Below are 19,502 nucleotides of genomic sequence, written 5' to 3' on the forward strand. Positions count from 1 at the left end.
TCACCAAGTTCTTCAGACCATCCAACACGTTACTAACGAAATTGCTTGGACGCCTCACATGCTCCTCGTTATTCTTACGTTTATTTGGATACTCCAGTAGATCCCTCACAACATCAAAGTTATCAGACATTGGTAACTTAACCCCAAGCGTGTATAATCAACCAAACCCATTTAGCCACCTCACAATGAACCATAAGATGCACCGACAACTTCGAAACATATTACACAGCCCGTATGTATCTTTTCCAATGTTAATAGCTCGTGTTAACAGTGACACGTTTGTAGCGATCCAATCAAGAAGTAATCTCCTAACAAAACAATTTACTTTAATTAGAATACATTTCATCCAAAAGATACCATTAACAACCTAATGTGTATTATTATCTAGTTCCCATCTCAAGTTTGAACAAAAAGTCTTCCACCGTACCAACCATATCTTTCCATAACCACAAATCTAGGTTCGACTTCAATACTACTGGCGGATCTAGAATAAAAATTCATGGGTAACCCAAATTTTTTTGACCTATGGCCCCTAAGGCCCTGACGAAACCAGAACATTTTAATTGGGAGGGCCCGAGCTAACTTTTGTTGTATTCACGAATGTATGACGACTACTTTCTTTTAATAATCAATGTATTTAAAAACCTTGACAAATTTTGTATTTTTTTAAGCCTTCGAACAATAAAAAAAATATTATTCAAATATATAAAAAACTAAATGCTTATTCCAAAATTAATAAACAATAAACTAAATAAATTTTAAAAGTAAATAAAAATGTTAACTTTTTTTATACGAAGTTGATACACAGATAAATAGATGAAAAAATCTTTGTTTAACAACTAAATTTGAAGTTATAATATTGCTAATACATTTTTTCAAAAACGAAAGAAACAAATAAATAAAATATTTGTTACCTATCGAAAAAGGCCATTATTTTTTAAAGACTTTCTTTTTTTTTATATAGTGAAATGGGCTCTGGCTCTAAAAAGGCCCAATGTTGATATTAGATCATGTTAGTTAATGATCATCTTCCTCACACTAACCGCATTTGCAAAGCCCCCAGTGACAAGAAAAAATTCGGCTATTTCACTCTGATTTTGTAACATTCGTTAAATTTTGGATTCGAAAACCCGACCCATTTAAAAATTTTAATTTCGGTCTATTGTTATTAAATCAAACTAATAAATTTATTAACAATCATTTTACGACACCCGAAGTAGTTTTAGTTATTTTATAAATATTGCATTTGTTTAATTAATTATTGTATTTATTTATTGTTAAACTATCAAAGATATACAAAATATGCCCCTAAGTAACTTTTAACCAAATGTATATCCAACTCTATTGAGCAGGGACTTAATTGCAAATATTATTCAAAATGTTTCCCACCTCCTTCTTCCCTCTCTTCCGTCGCCGACACCCCTCCCGCCTTCCATGGCAAGTCGTTTTTTTCGCCACAAATCACGAAATTGACTTTATAAAAAGGATTCTCCACTAAAATACTAATCTACCGACACTTTAATCTTGGTAAATGACTCATAACCGACAGCTAACGAAACCAAATTAAACCACGGCCAAACCAGGACTTTTATCACTATAAATACACCACGAAATCTCAATTAAACTCGCACACACAACCCTCACAATATTTTGACTCATAGCCCTAACTCAATTTTACCATACGAAGTCTCTGTATCGGTTTTAATATCAAGCAAAAGCCGCAACCCCTTTTACTCCATTCACCATCAGTTTGTGATAATTAACGGTAAGTACTATATGCATTGAGTTCGTTTTTCACCGTCTATCAAAACCCCCAAATCAATTTTAACGATCATGGCCTGATTAACTTGATTAAACAACTAGGGTTTAATATTGAATAGTGAAGAACATAGTTGTGTGTATTTAAATAATCATTTTCATGTAATAACTTTTTTGAGGCCTTGGCCTGATGGCCAGTACATGATTTTTAACTCAGAGAACCGGCCTGGGGCGCAAGTTTGAGTCCCTAGGCCCGGTTTTGCCATTTTTTTTGTTTGTTTTGATTTTTTTTAACTTGCTTATCATAATATATGAATTAATAATCATTATTTTTAACGAAACTAAACCCCGGGATTATTGTTTTGCCTCATTTTGACCCGTGATCATAACTTACATTCTTTTAATAAGTAAACTTATGAATATATATATATATACATATAAACATTTGTGTATATATAATATGATATTGATAGTCCTTCTAAATCGAACCCCGGATTTACGTTTTCCTTGTCATGAACCCTCATTTTCTAAATTGGTCTATATATAAATTCATATAGACGCTATATAATTAATATTGTCCGAGTAATTATTTATAAGCACATAATGATAATAATAATAATAATAATAATAATAATAATAATAATAAACCGAGCTAAATTGTAGTTTCAAACAATTTATTCCGCTAATAAATAAATATGCATGTGTATAACATTTTTTTATCAAACATATTATATATAAGTTTATGGTTAATGAATAGTAATTATTTATTTATTTATAAATAAAGGATTAAGACAAAGCACTAATATTAATGTTAATGATAATAATAACAATACAAATCATTAATATATATATATTAATCTCCAAATTTATTATAACAATAAACTAGTAATTCGTTAATCGCAAACCACCATCAAATCCCAAGTCATTATGTCTCATTAAATTTTCTTCGTTTATTAATATTACTGTTAACAAATAGGCCCTTTACACATATCGAGGAGCTCGGCCGTTTTCACTTTAATTGTTATTGTCGCTTCATCTTCACTAATCTACTCGCTAAATATAAGTAATTCACATCCCCCTTTTTACCGTTTTATATTTTGGGGGCGTTATGCGTTCACAAACTCAATCATTTTATTTTACACTACAATTCCATTATTTGCGTTTATATGATATTGCTCAGTTGATTATACGTGTGAATGTGATTATGTCTTTACTTTTAAGTTATGGTGGTTGGTATCCCATCCTCATCCTCATCAGTATGATCATACGTCGTTGGAGTAGCTCGCTATCTATGTGATTCGAGTGAAAAGACAATTTTTATATTTATTGTTATGCTAGTTAGTAGTTCATATTTATCGCAAGGAATTGTCATTTTTAGTATTATATGTATTCAAAAACCGTGATTACTTGCTCAACTTTATGTTGACAAACTATATATTTTCACGCATGGCGCAAGTAGCTATATTGGATGAAGCAAGAGATTAAAGAGTAGATTGGACTTTAGGTTGCATGAGTAATAAAGACGGATTTTGTTCTTATTTATTTAAGTTGTAATGTTTATTAATTCGAGACAATGTTTGTATTTTTGCGTACTTGAATTATATGAAATAAATAATTTAGATATTGACACGTGTATTTACTTTAGTGTCTTTTGAGCTATGATACAATTATGTCGCACCCCGGCATATTTCACCTTAGGTTGGGGTGTGACAGTTTTCATCTCAATACATCTTAGGGGTAACCTAATATTTGCTCAGAGGTATCATAGTACATTAGTACATAAAACCGAGAAAAGAAAAGAAAAATTGCCCTAATTTTGCACTTCACCATGAAAGTTGAGGGGTAACCCGTGCAACCCCTGGATACACCCTAGATCCTCCCCCATTCAACACTGCTGTGGATAAAAGGTTCGAATGGGTCGATCTAGATGTCCTAGACCATCGCCATACCCGCTTTATTTCATTATTAGACCGCAAAACAATCTTTAACATGAATATCTTTCTTTTTCTCCAAGGGGAATAACAAGAGAAAAATGACTTCTAACGGCCTATCGCTTACCCAATTGTTAAGCTAGAATAGAATTTTGTCTCCCATGCCCATTTTCACATGTAACCTTTTCATCATTTTTAGGTTTCAGGTTTCGTCTTGATCCAATTTTTGAATGCTTTTTCATGTTCCTCCAAGAGATTTTTTGACCAGAATGGAACCCACTACTGAGCGCTCATATGTGTAGAAGATATTACTTTAACCCATAGAGAGGACCGTCAACTTTTACATATAGACCACCATTTAGCAAGTAGGGCGATATTGGTTGTGTTCAAACTTTAAACCCCTAAACCATTCGGTTCTTTATCTCGTATAATCCTTTGCCGCACCACAAACTGATTTTTAGCATTCTCATTATCACTACCCCATAAGAAGTTTCTTCGTTTTGACAAATGTTTTAGCACATTAATCAGGGCTTTAAAGATTGAAAATTATATACCCCAGACATCCTAGAACTGATTTGAGTAAGGTAACCTTGAGGTGCCTTGGGGGAAAGGGGATAAATTTTAGAAATCTATAACCTACATTAGAAAACATAGTTGATTAAATGGAGGATATTTAACTACTCATGTTATGGATGTGGGAGAAACTTTGAAGGGGTCGTACTATCGATTACTTTTTCACTGGACAGATATAACTAATAACTTGACCATTTCTAGCAAGTGTCAGGATCAAACAAAAAGTTTTTTATTTTTCATTGAAAACAAAGGCGGCCTGCATATTTCATCTTGTTCCTTGAGCAATTGAGGAGAAGACTTCATTTTGATAACTTTGCATCGAACTTGTCTAAGATAGGTTCATAATTTCTTGTTAAGCCCATGTCCGCGCCTATTGGTAAACCTAAATGGCTAAATATAAAATGGGAACTTGCAAGCCTTGCAATTAAGAGCTGCATTCATTGTCTCTACAAGATCCAAACCCACTTTTACCCCATATAATGTACTTTATGGAGATTAACCTTCAATCTTGAGGTCGCGTGGATGCATCTAAGACTTCTCTTTAGATTTATGAAGCTTGAATTACACCAATCATCAAGAAATTACTGCGCCGTCAGCATAGAATAAGTGGGAAACCAACGGGCTGTTTCGCAATGTTTGTATTACTTTGAACAGTTCCTTCGAGCATGCTGTTCGTATGACCACGTGTAAAGCTTCCATTGAATTACAACATTACTAATCTTTCTGTGTAATTCAAATACATCCCAAAATTTCCTAATAGATTTGAATGTGAACCCCATCTGGGTCAGGAGTCTTTTCCCCACCGCAATCTCAAACCACCCATTTAGTTTCCTCATGGCGAAAAGGAGTAGATAAGTTTATTATCGACCGGTTTATAAAATTTCTTTTCAAAAAATTTTCTAACATCTTCCATAAATTCCCTCGTTGATCCGGTAGATTTGTTATGACCACTTATAAACTGTGAAAGAACGCTGAATTCTCACCGCCTTCAAGATTTAAAAGATTGTACCCTCTTTTCCAAAGTTCATTATAATAAAATTATGTTTCAGTTAAAAATAAAAAATAAATAAATAAATAAATGTAATTCGATTTTAAGAGATTTGACCGGTGATTAAACTGGGCAGAATCAGGCTTCCAAACAATCAATCCTATTCCTGTGTGGTCATAATACAAACATGTTTGTTCCATGCCATCCACTCACATCAATTAGGGTTATCACTCTACCCAAAACCCGAAACCCAACCCGAGAAAACCCAAACTAACCTGACCTGAAAAATACGAACCGTAGTAATTCGGGCTGGTTCTTGGGTCTGATTTCTAGACACGTACACTGCATACGAAACACACTACACATTCCATTTATTTATATCCCACATATTATAGATGATTGACTATTTATTGTTTATATATCTTTTCTAATAACAACCGAAATAGAAGAAAATATTGCTTTACCGGATTATGTTTATTTATAATTTGATTATTTACAAAACGGGTAAAAAAATATGTTGTTTTACTAATCGAGTTGTAGCTTTTCTTTAGTTTTTTTAGTTTTTTTGTTTTTTTAGATACCGAAACCCAATTAACCAAAAACCCGACCATGAAAAAACCTTGAGAAATTTGGGTTGGGTTTTGGGTCTAAAATTAAAATTTTGAAACCCGAAGAACCCGAAACCCGAAAAATAACAATAACATTAACATCAGGACATCATCAACATCGACAACACATTACATTCGCCGCTCAACCGAAAATCCGACAACATTTTACACGCAAATGGAAGCAGTGAAGAACAAGCAGATCGTGTTGAAGGACTACGTAAATGGGTTCCCCAAGGAATCCGACATGCTCCTCCTTACTTCCGCCACCATTAACCTCACACTTCCACAAGGTTCCAATGCTGTTCTCGTGAAGAACCTTTACCTCTCTTGTGACCCGTACACGCGAATTCGGATGACCAAATCTGAAGACAGTTACTTTCCATCCTTCGCTACTGGTTCGGTCGGTAACTTCATCTTTAATTACGATTATTATAGAAGAATAGGAATTAGGCTTTTATAAGAGTCTTATTATTATATTCATTATTATAAAATTGGTATATTATTATTAATTAAATGTTTTCCATTTGATCCAATTACTGCAAAGTCAAGGGGCAACAGGACACTTTTATTATTATTATTATTATTATTATTATTATTATTATTATTACCGGTCATCGAGTCCTTCGAATGGGCTGCTAGCGAATTTCATCGCATGGGATACACTCCCCTCCTAACCGGGGAAAATCCTCACCTAAAGCCAATGCCCATGAGGCTGTGAACACTGGTCCGAAGGCATGACAGTGCGATGAGGTAAAACTCGATCAGTTCAAGGATCAAACTAGCGATCGCCGCCTATTCGCCTAGTCTCCATCATCACCATGTGCCGCCGAAACTAAATGGTGGGGGCAGAAATTGAACCGGTGTAATTTGGAACACCAGGTCTCTTCGTTATCACTCAACCACCACCTCATTGACAAGGGGCTAACAAAGTGCTATACAAGACCCACAAAAACAGTATCACATATCTCTTAAGAAACTGTTACTTCTTAGTTATTACACCGGTCTTCGTGGGTTATGACTTAGGGGTTAGAAATTACCGAAACCATATCTTAAACCTACCGAAAACTGACTTAAAATATCAAATACTCAAGTACAGTATAACATATCTATATTTTCAATCATTTATAACTTTTAACAACTTTGAAATAGTATTTATTATATTATATATGATTGTATAATATAAATATATTTAGTTTCAATACGGGTAAACATGCTTGGATATAACCATCCCTTCCCAATCCCGCTAAAATTTTTATCAATAATCCCATACCTGAATTCCCATCCCAAATATTTAGGCTTTTTCTGCCATCCCCAAGTTAGATGTTGATGGTTCGGTTTAGATGGTTTTGATGAAAATTTTGGGGCCGAACGACTAACTTCGGTTTTGGAAAAAGAAAAACCAAACCGACCAAAACGGTTTGGGCCGGGCTTTTTCTTTACTATTTTTTTTAAACTGTGCAAAGGTGACAGTGAAAATCAAATTAAAAATTGTAGTAAATTAAAAGAGAATCTGAAGTCTGAGCCTTTGTGACGTAATTACTTTGTTGACACCAAATATATCTAATTTGATGGACACCAATTTACTATATCAGCTTGTGTTTTGACGTAATATTTACCATCTTGCAGCCTATAACAGGATATGGAGTGTCCAAAGTTCTTGATTCCGGGCATTCAAACTTCAAAAAAGGTGACCTTGTTTGGGGATTCACCGGATGGGAGGAATACAGCATCATCAATACTCCCGAGGCTCTATTTAAGATTGACGATACCGATGTGCCTCTTTCTTACTATACAGGAATTCTTGGTATGTTTACAGATTAAAGCGTGTTTAATTTATGTGCTTTATTGTTTGATTTAGTTTTTCTTTTGGATCGTTGTTTAGGGATGCCTGGTATGACTGCTTATGCTGGTTTCTATGAGGTTTGTGCTCCAAAGAAAGGAGAGTATGTATTTGTTTCAGCAGCTGCGGGTGCAGTTGGTCAGCTCGTTGGGCAGTTTGCAAAACTGTCGGGATGCTATGTTGTTGGGAGCGCAGGTACAAAAGAAAAGGTCAGTTCTTTGAAAACTTTACCTTAGTCCTTTTGATTAATATGAGTATATGACTGCTAATTCATTGCTGCTTATTATCATATATTTTGATTAATATGTGTATTTCATCATTCAAGGTTGATTTGTTGAAGAATAAATATGGGTTTGATGAGGCTTTTAACTACAAGGAAGAAAAAGATCTAAATGCAGCTCTAAAGAGGTTAGCATGAGAATCTAAAAGTAGCAAAATGGTCGGGTCGAATTAACTAATTTTGGTACATGTCGGGTCAGATTGAAGAACCTAACCACTTTTTGTCCGAATTTTATTATATAAACACATATAGAAAATTATTTTTTTAACAATATAAATTAGTTTTTTTTGCGATTTAGGAATTTAATGCCTTAAAAACACACTTTGGGCCACTTTCGATCCGTTTGACCTAGTTGACCAGTTCGTCCTATTAGTCTTTTGATATTGTTATTTTGTATAATAATGTCAGGTACTTTCCCAATGGCATTGATATTTACTTTGAAAACGTTGGGGGAAAGATGTTGGAAGCAGTACTCTCGAACATGAGATTAAACGGTCGGATTTCAGTTTGTGGGATGATTTCACAATACAACAAGCTAGAGCAAGGGGACGGGGTGCACAACCTGTTTTTGCTGGTTGCAAAACGTCTGCTCATGAAAGGTTTCATTGTGAGTGATTACTATCACATGCTTCCAAAGTATATGGAAATGGTCATGCCTTTGATAAAACAAGGAAAGATTTGTTACATTGAAGATGTTGCAGAAGGGCTCGAGAGTGCACCCGCAGCTTTCGTTGGACTGTTTACGGGTAGAAATGTTGGGAAGCAAGTGGTGGTCGTGGCTCGTGAATGAGTCGATGTCTTTAGGGGTTTACCTATATACGATTGGTGTCGTTTTTAGTATTGAAAAAGCATATGTGTTGAATATGGTTTGATTTAGTTGAGGATGTGATTGTAAGGAGTAAATATATGCCTAAGTAGTTGGTCACTGAAAGGATGGATGGAGGGAGGGTCCAAGCCCTTTGTTATTTGCAAACTGCAGGGTCATTGATGTTAAAGATCGGCTCGTCATATTAACGGCGTAGACGAATGAGTCGAGTCGAGTCAAGCTCAACTATTTTAACTTATGGTAGGAATTAGATGTCGCGTTGAAGTTTGACTCTTTGTGTGTTACACTGATCTAACTAAATAGAGCCGCTATCTCCTCACATGCCTAATGATGATTATAATATATATTATTTAATTAAATCCATCATGGAGTTGCAATTTTTCGTACTAAATAAAAGTTAGTTATTGTTAAGCTCATGAACTTAGTCAGGTTCGACATATGAAACTTGGTATGCTTACTAGATAACCTTATATATATTGTGGCTTGAGCTCGTTTAAACCATCTTGATTCAAGTTTTTAACACGTCCATCTTGTGTAGGTTATCCCTCGTTTAAACACTCTTGAACTAACTTTTATGGGTCTGGAAGTGGGGTGTTTGATTACAATGTTTATTTTCTTAGGTCTAAATTACTACATTTGAAATTTCAGGTGCATAGAAAATGATTTTATCATAACCGACTTAATTAAACAAATGAAATAACTTTTGACCTTTGATTTAGATTCTTAAAGCAGAAATCATTTATCTGAGTGAATCATAAATGAATATATTTAATAAGAGATACTTTTTTTTAATCGTGTTTGAAACTACCATTAATATATGAGTGAATCTCTTCAAGACGGAATCTATCTATACTGATTTTGACGCTCTAGACCCAACTGCTTCAGAAACACCATAAAAAAGAAAACCTACCACCACAAGAAAATCCACATAAGTCAGATTTCAAAACTTTCAAAAATAAGCCATAAAGTCTTAAATATCAAACTCGTGCCATTAGACTAGAAGGCAATCGCAAGAGTCAATTACTTAAGCAATATGAACACTTGTTAAAATATACAACCATCATTTTCAAACAAACAATAATAAATTTATTTTCCTTATTCAACAATTCACTTTAAAATTAGAAACTGAATTAAGTATTGATTAGTTGGACGTGTGAGATAAATGTGAACCTTAAAACTTGTACACATCTGCGTTGAATTTTAAAACCTGCTAACATCTTGCTATCCAAGAACACTTTCACAAACAAATGGCACAAGTGAAAAACAAACAGATCGTGTTGAAGAACTACGTAAATGGGTTCCCCAAGGAATCCGACATGCTCCTCGTTAGTTCTGACACCATCAACCTTAAGCTTCCAGAAGGTTCCAACGCCGTCCTCGTGAAGAATCTTTATCTCTCATGTGATCCGTACATACGTGGTCGAATGAGCAAAACTAAAGGAAGTTACATCGATTCCTTCACTCCTGGTTCGGTCGGTAACTTCATCCTAATTCATCGATTGTTTCTTTATTCGACGGTTATCGTTTATAATTAAACGAGCCCGAGCATAAAAACAAGCCTTTTTAATAAATGAGCCCAAGCCTAAACTTCACTTGCTTGCTAAACTCAAGCCGGCTTCTTAAACCAGCCATATTTATATAACTTCTATTTAATATATACGTGTATAATATTTATTAATATATGAAAAATTATGAGAAACATAATTAAATTATTTATGTTATGCTATACACAAAAATTATAATATTATTTAATATATATTTTTATAATATTTATATGAAATTATTCGTATATACAAAACATAACTATAAATAAAGTAATTATTAATAAATAGTAAAAGGAGTAGAGCTAGAGCTGAGTTTGACCTTTAAGATAGAGCTTAAAATGAAACAGGCTTCAAACTTGAAAAAGTATTCACGAACCAAGCTCGAGTCTAGACAAGTTTGGGCTCGACTTGGCTCGTTTACACCCCTATTTTAAATTTCCATTCAAATTTATATGTTCCTAATATTAGTTTAAGGGTGTGTTTTGGATTCCTTATTTTACCTCCTTGTAACTTTCAGGATAAGTTAATAAGTTACAATATTGTAAGTTATTAACTTACCCCTTCACAATAACATACGATACCTAACCTTTTTTTTTAATTTTTTCAAAAATTAATAACTCATAAGTTGCTTAAAATTAATGGCCCAAATTGAATTGAACACACACAAACTAACTCGGAGAATACGTTGGCATAACTCACCAATTTTATTAATTAAGAAAATAACTCAAAACTTGATCAAATCTCCAATAACCCTTACATGAATTCTTTGGGGTTATATAGAGGCTCGATTACAATTAGAGTAAAATACAAACTCCTATTTATCTATTAAATAAAATTCCATCTTTATCTAATAAATAAAATAGATAATTATCTCTAATTATAATAACTAATTAATTAATGAGATCGATCCATTAACTCGAACCGGCCCCACCTTCCCGGCCCATAACTCGGTTCGGGAATTACCTCCAACAATCACCCCCTTAATTTCCGAACCGGAATAAACGGACCTTTAACTTCGAACACGTCTCTTTTGTTCCTTTTGATTTGACCCACGATCTTGACCTTCTCGGCTTTCACAACCATATTGGTCCTCATCATCTTGGTCTTCACCTCTTGGAACTTCTCTTGATCCATAACTTCGTTCTTTCGGCTCTCCTGAACTCGACCTCCTTTATGACCATGTCCCCGACCATTCACTCGGCCGCATGAACTCGCGTAACCGCTCCTTTGGTTGCGATTCTTGTCATCTAATCGAGCGAACAACAGTTTTCCTTGATCATCTTTTGTTCTCGAATCATTTAACTTTTCCTGAATCGGCGTGAATTTCTTAACATAACCCGGAACTCCCACTATTAATTTAATCGTGTATAACCGGTTTCTCATTCGAAACGCCTTCATCATAAGTTTACCCCCATCATCATACAAGAGCAAATAATTATCCTTCATACGAACATCACACCCGTTCTCCTTTGCTTGATCGAGACTTATAATATTATCTTTCAAACTTGGTATAAAATAAACATCAGATAAAACCCGATCATCTCCGGTTTTCGATTTTAATAAAATCTTCCCTTTACCGCATATATCAACACACGACCCGTCCCCGAATTTTACCTTACCTGTTATATTTTTGTTGAGTTCAGAAAAATACGACCGGTTACCTGTCATGTGGTTCGACGCTCCGTTGTCGAGATACGAAGTGCCTTCCTCCACTTTCTCGTCTTCAAGCCTTTTCGGGTTAACTCGTTCTTCGTTTAAATAAACCGTCTCGTGAAGATTTAAATAGCCACCCGGATCACTATCGGCTTCTTCTTTTGTTTCAGCCAGATTTGCTTCCTGGTTTGCTCGTCTTTGTTCCGGACACGAGGCCGCGATGTGTCCTATCTCGTCACATCGAAACACTTAATCTGGGAGCGGTCTTTCCTTTCTCTTACTCGTCCTTCGGTTTGGTACGATCCTTGTCCTATGGTTTCCCGGCCTCTTCCACGTTCCCATGAACTGTCACACCCCGACTTAGGGCCTGGGTGCGACGCCCGTTAGTTGGTATCCGGGTTTGAAAGTATATCAGAGTTGCGGGTTATTAGCGAAATTCTTTAAAATTTTAATATTTATTTATAAAATGTCGGGCCAGAATACCCATTTGATATTTCAAATACTTGTCTTTTGAAAATATAATTTATTAATAATATTCTGAATAAAATATCTGAGCCATCAGATCACCTCTAATGACTATGTCTTCAATCTTCTATCTGTCATGCCTGTCAGTTCTATCCTTTTTCAGTTTCCCTGAAATGTGGGGGAAAAATACGTCAGCACACAGCCGGTGAATGACGCTGACTCAATAATACCAGTGTGTAAACAATAACAATACCTTTGTGACAATACTCATTAGGCACCCAACTCAATTGGGTTACAATTACCCTAAGTACATGTACAATTAATTATATACACAATATCATTTCTCTGATAAGTCCCATAGACTACCAGAGGCATGTTTGATGATATGCATGGCCTCGGGGAAATCCGAGTCACCATGTATGTATGGATCCAGACACATGTATACTCTTAATTTGAGTATGCCCGTTTCTCATTATTGTATTACAAAGTTTTAAGGATTCGTAAATCCCATGCAAACAGTTCAGACTCTAAAAGAGTTGTAAAAGGTTGGGGCGTATTCACCTTTTATGATTGTAAATCAGTTTCTGACACTGATTCCTGTATATTGATCAGTTTCGGTTACTGACGCCTGTCTGTAAATCAGTTTATGTTACTGATTCCTGTTTCTGTTTTCAGCTTTCAGATTGATTGATTGGCTGTTATCTCGGACCTATGGTACGAGTATAACATTTGTATAAATGTCTAGATCAACGATCTAGCTTTAGACCCCGTAGTCCGTTTTGTATAGCTATAACCTTGATAATTTATTTGTTTGTATAAAACATGTGGACATTTAGTCCCTTTGTTTATTTATTAATTATATATCAGGTTTCTTCTTCAGGAAGAAACATTTATACCAGGTTTCTTCTTTAAAAAGAAACATTACTTTGTCTATAACCTGTGAATGAATTGTATCTTTTTTAATTATTAAGAAATACTATTTAATTATACCCTTTGCATGAAAATGATTATGTTTCTTAATCATGAAGAAACTATAATTAACTATAACCTTTGCTTATGAAAAGTTATATTATGCTTATCAGTAATCAAGGTTCGGGCTATACCCCCGACTATGGTCTAAGCTATTATTATAATAATAAAATAATAACTTAATCAGAACCCCTACCTCGTACGGGTGTTTGGAGTTAAATGCCTATGACTGATCGAGTAGCACCTCTACTCTATATCGCGTACTAGAGCTTAGACTGTCAGAGCTTCGGAGCTTGGCACGTTCCACGAGACCGGCACACAAACCGAGGCTAGTGTGTGTGAAAATATGTGTTGGAGGTGTGATTTGAATGTGCCGTGACCCCCTCCCTTTTATAGCCGAATTTGGGATCCATCGCGTAGTGCGATGGTCCCTTAGCTTAGGGCATCGCGAAGCGCAATGTCAGAAGAATGATGCGTGGCCGCTGACTCAGCCCTAGCGTCTGTCACGTGTCATCCCGTCGCGACACGTGTCTGTTGCGTCATCATGGACCGTCGTGTAGCGCGATGGTCTTGTTGATGGGTCCTGAAAATTAGATTTTTCATTTTTAGTCCCTTGTCTTTGATAACTTGTCCCTTCTTGATCATACTTCCAGTTTCCAAAAATACTAAAGCGGCCTTTATATGGCTCGCGGCGATGCGAGCGTGCGAAGTGCGCCATCAAAACGCCACATTACGCCCGAGTCCGAGTCCGTACGCGTGCGCGTCGGGTGCTTCGCACCCTCCGCTAGGACTATGGAGAGTGGTTAGTCACATTAAAACATTTCTATGAAAACTTGCTTCCTTATAAAGAGCTTCCATTTCTTTGTTTGTTTCCATGTGGGATGAAAATTCCATTCCTTATTTATGCCCATGGAGAATGCTTCCCTTTTCTTCCATCTTTCCATGTAGGATGGATTTTTATTATTTCCTTAACATAAGAATGCTACGTTTTTCTTATCTTATTCTTCCCATTACTTGCCTTTGAAACTATTTTTAATCTTTCAACTTTCAAAGTTGACATATTTGGTCCAAAATAAATAGGGGTTTTTCCTAGATGTTACATGAACTTGGCCCACCTCTACCTCGGCTACCTGACTGATCATACGATTTACCTTTGTAACTACCTTCTGATCGATTGAAAAGCAACTGACTTTGAGACTCAAAAGCGCGCTCTCGCTCTCGTAAACGTTCCTCAAACGCCTTAAGTCTTCCAACAGCATTTTCAAACCTCATACTATCAAGATCAACAGTTTGCTCGATTGAGGCTACCAGGTTGAAGTATTTGTCTGGAACCGCGTCGAGTAACTTCTTCACTAAAGCATCTTGCGTGAATACATAACCTAGACCCGTTGCCTTTGAAACCATACAGGTTATTTTTCCTGCAAACTGATCAACAGTTTCGTTTTCCGCCATCTTGAGTTTCTCAAATTCACTTTTCAACGTTAGGAGTCGAACCTTTTGGACTCGCTCGGCCCCAACATATTGTGCCTTCAAAGCGGCCCATATTTCTCGTGCACTCTTGTATTGAGCAATCTGAAGAAGAATATCACTTTCCACAACTTGAAACAAAAACGACCTTGTTGTTTTATTCTTCTTCGCATCAATAGCCGCACCTTCTTCTGGTTGAACGACTTCTCATAACCCTTGATCGTCCAAAATCGCTTCCACAACAATCGCCCATGTGATGTAATTAGTTCCATTCAGCTTCGGAACCTGTAACGAAATCCCCCCGGTCGCTTTGGGTTAGATTATCGGCCTTTCTTCTTCAACTGCCATTGACGCCCTTTTTTTTCTTCTGTCGGTAAACACTTAATGGTGTCGAACTCCCTTGCTCCAGTCCATTGGAACAAACACAAACAAATCAGCCCCGAACCACTTTTCAGAACCGAACCCGTTTACTTGAAAAACCCCAATATCAAATACCACTTGAAGAAACCAATTAATGGCCCAGATCGAATTGAACACACACAAACTAACTCGGAGAATACGTTGGCACAACTCACCAATTTTATTAATCAAGAAAATAACTCAAAACTTGATCAAATCTCTAATGACCCTTACATGATTTCTTTGGGGTTATATAGAGGCTCGATTACAATTAGAGTAAAATACAAACTCCTATTTATCTATTAAATAAAATTCCATTTTTATCTAATAAATAAAATAGATAATTATCTCTAATTAAAATAATTAATTAATTAATGAGATCGATCCATTAACTCGAACCGGCCCCACCTTCCCGACCCATAACTCGGTTCGGGAATTACCTCCAACAAAAATAAGCAATCCCAAACACCCCCCTAAAGTCGATCGATTTTCTAAAGGAAACCCTTTGTTTTTTACCTGTTTGATATAAGCCAAATGAACAATTAATTTTCAATTTGCACTTTAGCAGCCCATTTTAGATTTTCAGCCCATCAAAGATAAGTTGAATTTGGGTATTCATGGTTTGGTTGTGTTTGTTTATGTTAGTTTTGTTGAATGGTCATTTAGACTATTAATTAACGAACATAAATGAATACGAACATGTTTATTTCCTTAACAAAGGAACCCGGGCAAAAAATACCTGTTTGTTATAAGTATTTGTGTTCGTTTGTGTTGTGCGGTTAAAGTTAAACAGATAAACCTTGTTCATGTTCGTTAAGTTTGTTTACTAATAGAACCCATTGTTATCTTGCAGCCTATAGAGGACTTGGAGTTGCGAAAGTCCTCGAATCCGGACATTCAAACTTCAAGAAAGGTGACTTAGTTTGGGGAGGAACCAGATGGGAGGAATACAGTGTACTCAACGCACCCGAAACTCTATTCAAGATTGAACATACTGATGTGCCTCTATCATATTACACAGGAATTCTTGGTATGTTTTCTATTGAATTGATTTTGGTTTTGATATGCGTGCGCGCGCACATATATAGACAGGAATATTACATTAAATAATGTGTACCAATAGGGTGTAAATGAGCCTAGCCTACCCGCTAGGCTTGTAAACACCGAACGAACACGAACGGGGGCATGTTCGTGTTTGCTCATTTAACTTTAATTGAGCATGAGCATGAACATGAACACGAACATATAATCAAACAAATTTTGTTGTTCATGTTCGTTCTTTAAGAAAATGGGAATGTTTGTGTTTGTTCATGTTCGTTCGTTTAAAGCGTAAACGAACAGTTGACGAACGTAAACGAACTTATTTTTAGGCTAGTTCGATAAGTGAAGTTCAGGCTCTTCGATAAGTGAAGCTCAGGCTCGGGCTCGTTTATAAACAAACTTATTTTTAGGCTAGTGAGCCGAACTAGAACAGCTCAAGAACATGCTAGTTTTCGTGACAAGTACGCACTAGTAGTTAGAAGAGGGTTCTTCCTGCGTCTTACCTTTGTCATACAGGACGGAATTTCCACCCAGATAAGGCAAATGACACTGAGCATACTTTTAATGCATACAACCTCCAAAATCGGTTTATTTAACACTTCGGATTATAACTGAATAATATAACTTTCGTAATCATGTCCGACACTATATATTTATAAAAAAGTATTGAACAAATACTGTTTCGCCTCAACCTCACACGTAACCATTTGGATTGTTTCTAGGTATGCCTGGTATGACCGCTTATGCTGGTTTCTATGAGGTTTGAACTCCAAAGAAAGGAGAGCATGTCTTTGTTTCAGCAGCTTTGGGTGCAGTTGGTCAGCTCGTTGGTCAGTTTGCAAAGTTGTTAGGATGTTATGTCGTCGGGAGTGCTGGTACAAAAGAAAAGGTTTGTGTGTTTTGAACTTTGGTACCATAGTTTCTACTTATACAATTCATGGGCATACATTTAATTTTTTGTATCCAAATCATTTTTGTATATTTATTTCATCACCCAAGGTTGATCTGTTGAAGAACAAATTTGGATTTGATGAGGCTTTTAACTTTAAGGAAGAGCAAGATCTAGATGCAGCTCTAAAGAGGTTAGCTTGATACATAGTTGTCACTCTAGATAAAATAAAAATAAAATGGTCACACACAGCCTCCTAACACGTTTTATAAAGTGAGAACTTTTGTCTTCGTAGTTGACAGATTAGCGTTTTGAGATGTTTAGTTTTTAAAATTTAACGTGGTAGGTACTTTCCCGATGGGATTGATATTTACTTTGAGAACGTTGGAGGAAAGATGTTGGAGGCAGTACTCCCGAATATGAGATTAAATGGTCGGATTTCAGCTTGCGGGATGATTTCACAGTACAACCAGGAGCAAGGGGACGGGGTGCGCAACCTATTTCACATAATAACAAAAAGTGTGCTCATGAAAGGGTTCATTGTGACACATTACTATCATATGTATCCAAAGTACATGGAAATGGTTATGCCTTTGATCAAAGAAGGGAAGATTTATTACATTGAAGACATTGCAGAAGGGCTCGAGAGCGCACCCGCAGCTTTGGTTGGGCTGTTTTCTGGCAGAAACGTCGGGAAGCAAGTGGTGGCTGTGGCTCGTGAATGAGGCAAGTCGAGTTCTTTGTTCTTTAGGATTTCGCTTTGAATGCTATATACGCATACATAATACATACATAGATATATATCCGTATACATATGCATACTCTTAAGACGTGTTATTATAATATTATGAGCACGTGTTGGTTTTTGTATTTTTGGTTTGATTTGGTCAAGAATGATAGGACTGGAAGCCATTGACGTGTTGAAAGATAATCGTTAAAAGAAAAGGTATGACGGTTGAATGAGCATTTTGTGTGATGGGTTGAATGTAAAATTGGTTTTAAACGGGTCGGGTTGGCCCGCTTGAAAACATTACTTGTAGACTTTAGACTACTATATTAATCCTAATTAGTGTAGAAGGAAATTTGATTTTTGTTTTCCATAATGATTCTAATATCAGTTTAATTAGAGTTGTAATAAAGAGCAAATTGTTGTTTTTTATGGTCAAGTAAAATGGCGTGTACAGACTTATTGAAACTATAGTATATTGATTCAATAAACGAATTTTGGCCACCGTTAGAAATCTAGAAAAATAAGAAAAGATATAGTCATTGGTACAATGTTCTTTTCTTTTTCAACCGGCAACTGAAGTTGTTTTTTTAATAAAATAAACACCTTGTTTTTTTATAAAAAATTGTACGAATTTTAGTGACTGAAGTGAACCTTTTCGACTCTCCCGTAGTTTCGCTCTTGAATGTAGTATAGTTTTACAGAAAATATCTTTATCTTTATCTTGTATATGTTTTTATCATTGTATTTTTTTCGTCCTTAAATTGGTTGTAATAATATTTAATTTTTCAATCTAGTTTGACTGATCTGACAAGTAATTAAAAGGACGGTTTTTAAAATGTTGTGTATGCCTCATCCTTTATCCTATGGCCCGTCGCCATCTCAACAACTCCATATTTCACCCAATTTCGCAAACAAACCATCAATCATTTCCTCCTAACCTTCTCTAAACTCAGGAACACAATTTTCTCCAATTTTCTTTCTTTTCTTTCTTTAAAAAAAATCTCTGGAATACAACAATTTTTTTTCTTTCCATCCATTTCATTTATTTTCCATCAATAAATGAACTCGGGAACACAACGTAAATGAAACTTCGGAACACAAGTTTTTATATTTTCTTTTCTTTCTTTTCAAAAAAGAAAAAAAAAACTTAGGAACACACACCTTTCACTCTTTCCATTTCTTTCTTTTCCTTTCTTTCATTAAGTGGAACTCGAGAACAGCCATGCATGTCATCATCATATTCTATATTTATTTTTGGTAATCAAATTATCTAGTTCTACTATTATAATAAACAAAAATAATGGTTGAACCGCATTATCCCTAATTAGCCTAATATTGTGTCATATGGCACCCTATCTTTGAAGCTTTAGTTCATTAATATTACTAATTAAAATTAAAATAAAGAAATAAAAACCTTCCTTATACACAACTAAATGTATTCATTGATTTTTTTAATATTTAGTTATAAAATTAGTCGTCAACTAGATTTTCTTTAAGTCATGTACCACTAATTACGCAGACAACTAATATACAGTTGCTAT

At 35.4% G+C, this 19,502-nt stretch overlaps 1 protein-coding gene and 1 pseudogene across 2 annotated transcripts; both read left to right on the plus strand.

The window, feature by feature from the left end:
- The first annotated feature begins 6,031 nt into the window (after nucleotides 1-6,031).
- On the plus strand, nucleotides 6,032-8,817 carry LOC143548226 (2-alkenal reductase (NADP(+)-dependent)-like). Its single transcript, XM_077039452.1, has 5 exons — nucleotides 6,032-6,258; nucleotides 7,485-7,662; nucleotides 7,741-7,907; nucleotides 8,024-8,106; nucleotides 8,387-8,817. The coding sequence occupies exons 1-5, from the start codon at nucleotides 6,034-6,036 to the stop codon at nucleotides 8,766-8,768; spliced, it is 1,035 nt and encodes a 344-aa protein (XP_076895567.1). The 5' UTR covers nucleotides 6,032-6,033; the 3' UTR covers nucleotides 8,769-8,817.
- Nucleotides 8,818-10,045: 1,228 nt separating this feature from the next.
- LOC143548253 (2-alkenal reductase (NADP(+)-dependent)-like) lies at nucleotides 10,046-17,956 on the plus strand (annotated as a pseudogene). The gene is made up of 6 exons (XR_013137920.1): nucleotides 10,046-10,276; nucleotide 13,933; nucleotides 16,155-16,331; nucleotides 17,065-17,231; nucleotides 17,342-17,424; nucleotides 17,578-17,956. The product of XR_013137920.1 is annotated as a 2-alkenal reductase (NADP(+)-dependent)-like (transcript).
- The last annotated feature ends 1,546 nt before the right edge of the window (nucleotides 17,957-19,502 follow it).

Source organism: Bidens hawaiensis, unplaced genomic scaffold (genome assembly GCF_021521415.1).
Source record: "Bidens hawaiensis isolate Kalapana, Puna unplaced genomic scaffold, B.hawaiensis_p1.1 tig00014981_1, whole genome shotgun sequence".
Classification (NCBI taxonomy): domain Eukaryota; kingdom Viridiplantae; phylum Streptophyta; class Magnoliopsida; order Asterales; family Asteraceae; genus Bidens; species Bidens hawaiensis.

Excerpts from the sequence above, each read along its gene's own strand:
- LOC143548226 (XM_077039452.1), top strand. The coding sequence starts at position 6,034 with ATGGAAGCAGTGAAGAACAAGCAGATCGTGTTGAAGGACTACGTAAAT. Across the intron at positions 7,663-7,740 it reads TTACTATACAGGAATTCTTG|GGATGCCTGGTATGACTGCT; the intron begins GTATGTTTACAG and ends ATCGTTGTTTAG. Across the intron at positions 7,908-8,023 it reads GCGCAGGTACAAAAGAAAAG|GTTGATTTGTTGAAGAATAA; the intron begins GTCAGTTCTTTG and ends TCATCATTCAAG.